The following is a 2,373-nucleotide window of genomic DNA, read 5'->3' on the forward strand; positions in this document are numbered from 1 at the left end:
AAGGGTCAGGATTAACAGGACAGCTGGGCCAAGCGAAGACTGAGGGAGGACTGAGGGAAGAAAAACCTCATTCATTATATTATAATAGTGATTTTATAATGATAGAACGCTGGTTCCGTATGGGTGAAGTATTCCTTTAAGTGTCCTTTAAATCTAAATCTGAAGAGAAACATAATAATACTGTCGGCCCCATTTCACCTCCGTCTGCAAATCTGTCTAATAAAGCAAAAATGCCCCAAAAATATCTTTAAAAAAAAAAAGTGTTGTGAACATTTTTGAGCTCTAACTTTTCCTTATCCTGATTGGCCGGATGAGAAGTGTGACGAGGCAAAGTGCTGCTGCCGCGGCAACGCCCCCGGTGACGATCACCATGACGTCACGATAGAACCACACACAGTCCGGGCAGCACGCCTCTGTGCTGGGGAACATAAAACCAGAGAAAACTGTTAAAGAAAATTTAAAAGAAAGAATTGGGACAGAAAAGCAGCAAAGTTCTGGTCTCTGGTTGGATCCCCGGCACCGGACAGGAGGGTGTTAGTTGTAAAACTAGCAGAGGCTGGTATTACGTCTACGGTGCACCACCCACCATCTCTACCATTGTGTCCTTGAGCAAGACACTTAACCCCAAAACTGCTCCAGGGTCGCTGTACTATGGCTGACCCTGTGCTCTGACCCCCTCTGAAGTCATCATCATCATCATCATCAACCTTTATTTAAACAGGCAAAAATTGCTAAGAAACAATGTCTTATTTAAGCAATGGCCTGGAGTGTGGTAACTTTAGAGGGGATATGAGAAAAGACAAATTTCAATGACTAATAAAGTAACTTAACTTAGGGCCCCAGTAGCTCAACTAGTGTGTGTTCCATTAAAGGTGAAGTCAGTGATTCTGGAGAACGCGTGTCGTCAAAATCAGTGAATATCTCCTCACGATCCGCTACCTGTCTGTACTGTGTGTGCGCTGTAAACACATCCGGTGGTATTACACAGCCTAGGCTCTGTAAACAGGTTTGTAAACAAAGGGGGCCCACCGTAGCTACATGGACTGTCTAAAGGCAACATAAAGGTCTGAATCTTTTTCTCACCTGCAGGGGCGCAGGCTCTGGATGAGGATGACGCCCAAACCGTTTGCAAACTTGTCTGTGAGGCTCATCGACCCGTAGACAAACGCTCCGCTTTGCTGCAGAACACACACACACATGACGCACGCACGCACACACATACACGCGCACACACGGATACAAACTCACACACACGCCACACACACACACACACACACACCAGAGATTAACACAGCTACTACACCACAGCTTTAATTTTCTTTATGATGTCAGAACAGACAGACAGACAGACAGACAGACAGACTCTCTTACCGTCTGCTCTCCGATGAGTGTCGCGGTCATAGACAGAGACATGACCAGGATGGTTGCCGAGCCGGCGCCTAGCAACACGGCGGCTCCATAGATACTGTGCGAGCTCATGTTGTGATCCACAAACACCCAGGACGCAAAACCCACCACAACACACAGGCCCAGCAGGTAAGTCATCTGGGAACACAGGATATCACTTAGCAAATCATTATTATTTTTATTTTTTTTGGCATTTTCAAGCTTTATTTGACAGTACAGAGTTGAAATGGGGAGACAGAGAGAGAGAGAGGGAGGGGGGATGACCTGCAGTAAAGGTCCACGGGTCGGATTTGAACCCGCGACCACTGCAACGAAGGCCGGAGACAATATTGTACGCGCTCTATCCACTACGCCACCGGAGCGCCCCAATAATAAATTACATTTACAAAATTTTTGCATTTAATAGACAGTTAAAGCTGGAGTATGGGGACAGGAAATATGTGGAGAAAGGGGGGAATGAGTGACATGCAACGAAGGTAACCGGCGGGGCGCTCCGGTGGCATAGTGGATAGCGCTTGTACCATATTGGCTCTGGCCTTCTTTCCACCACACACAGGCCCAGCAGGTAGGTCATCTGGGAACACAGGATATCACTTAAAGTCCTACTTCACCGGTAGATATATGAAGGTGTATTGAACTCTGAGATCCTATGTAGTATATATGTGCAAACATTTTAGAAATCGGTTCATCCTAGCCTGAGAAAAGGCAGAAAGAGTGTTTTATGGTCTCACTGTCTAACTCTACATTTTACCATGTGTGACATCACACATGGTAAAATGTAGGGTTAGAATTAGCAGGACAGCTGGGCCAAGGGAAGACTGAGGGAAGACTGAGTGAAGAAAAACCTCATTCATTATATTATAATAGCGATTTTATAATGTTTAATGACAGAGTTCACATCACAGCAACAACCGTTAATATGTTTTTGGGAAGCTCCGGTGGCGTAGTGGATAGAGCGCGTACCAT

General features: G+C 45.8%; 1 protein-coding gene across 1 annotated transcript in view; it reads right to left on the reverse strand.

The window, feature by feature from the left end:
- Window positions 1-282: 282 nt before the first annotated feature.
- Window positions 283-2,373, reverse strand: part of mfsd12b (major facilitator superfamily domain containing 12b) — a gene marked incomplete at both ends in the record, with an annotated part of 11,380 nt that continues 9,289 nt past the window's right edge. Inside the window, 3 exons of the mRNA XM_080032169.1 lie at window positions 283-418; window positions 1,084-1,178; window positions 1,372-1,545. Of these exons, the coding sequence (XP_079888295.1) occupies window positions 283-418; window positions 1,084-1,178; window positions 1,372-1,545 (405 nt within the window). The remainder of the gene's footprint in view (window positions 419-1,083; window positions 1,179-1,371; window positions 1,546-2,373) is intronic.

The sequence above is a fragment of the Ammodytes marinus genome (assembly GCF_949987685.1).
Source record: "Ammodytes marinus genome assembly, chromosome: 8".
Lineage (NCBI taxonomy): Eukaryota > Metazoa > Chordata > Actinopteri > Uranoscopiformes > Ammodytidae > Ammodytes > Ammodytes marinus.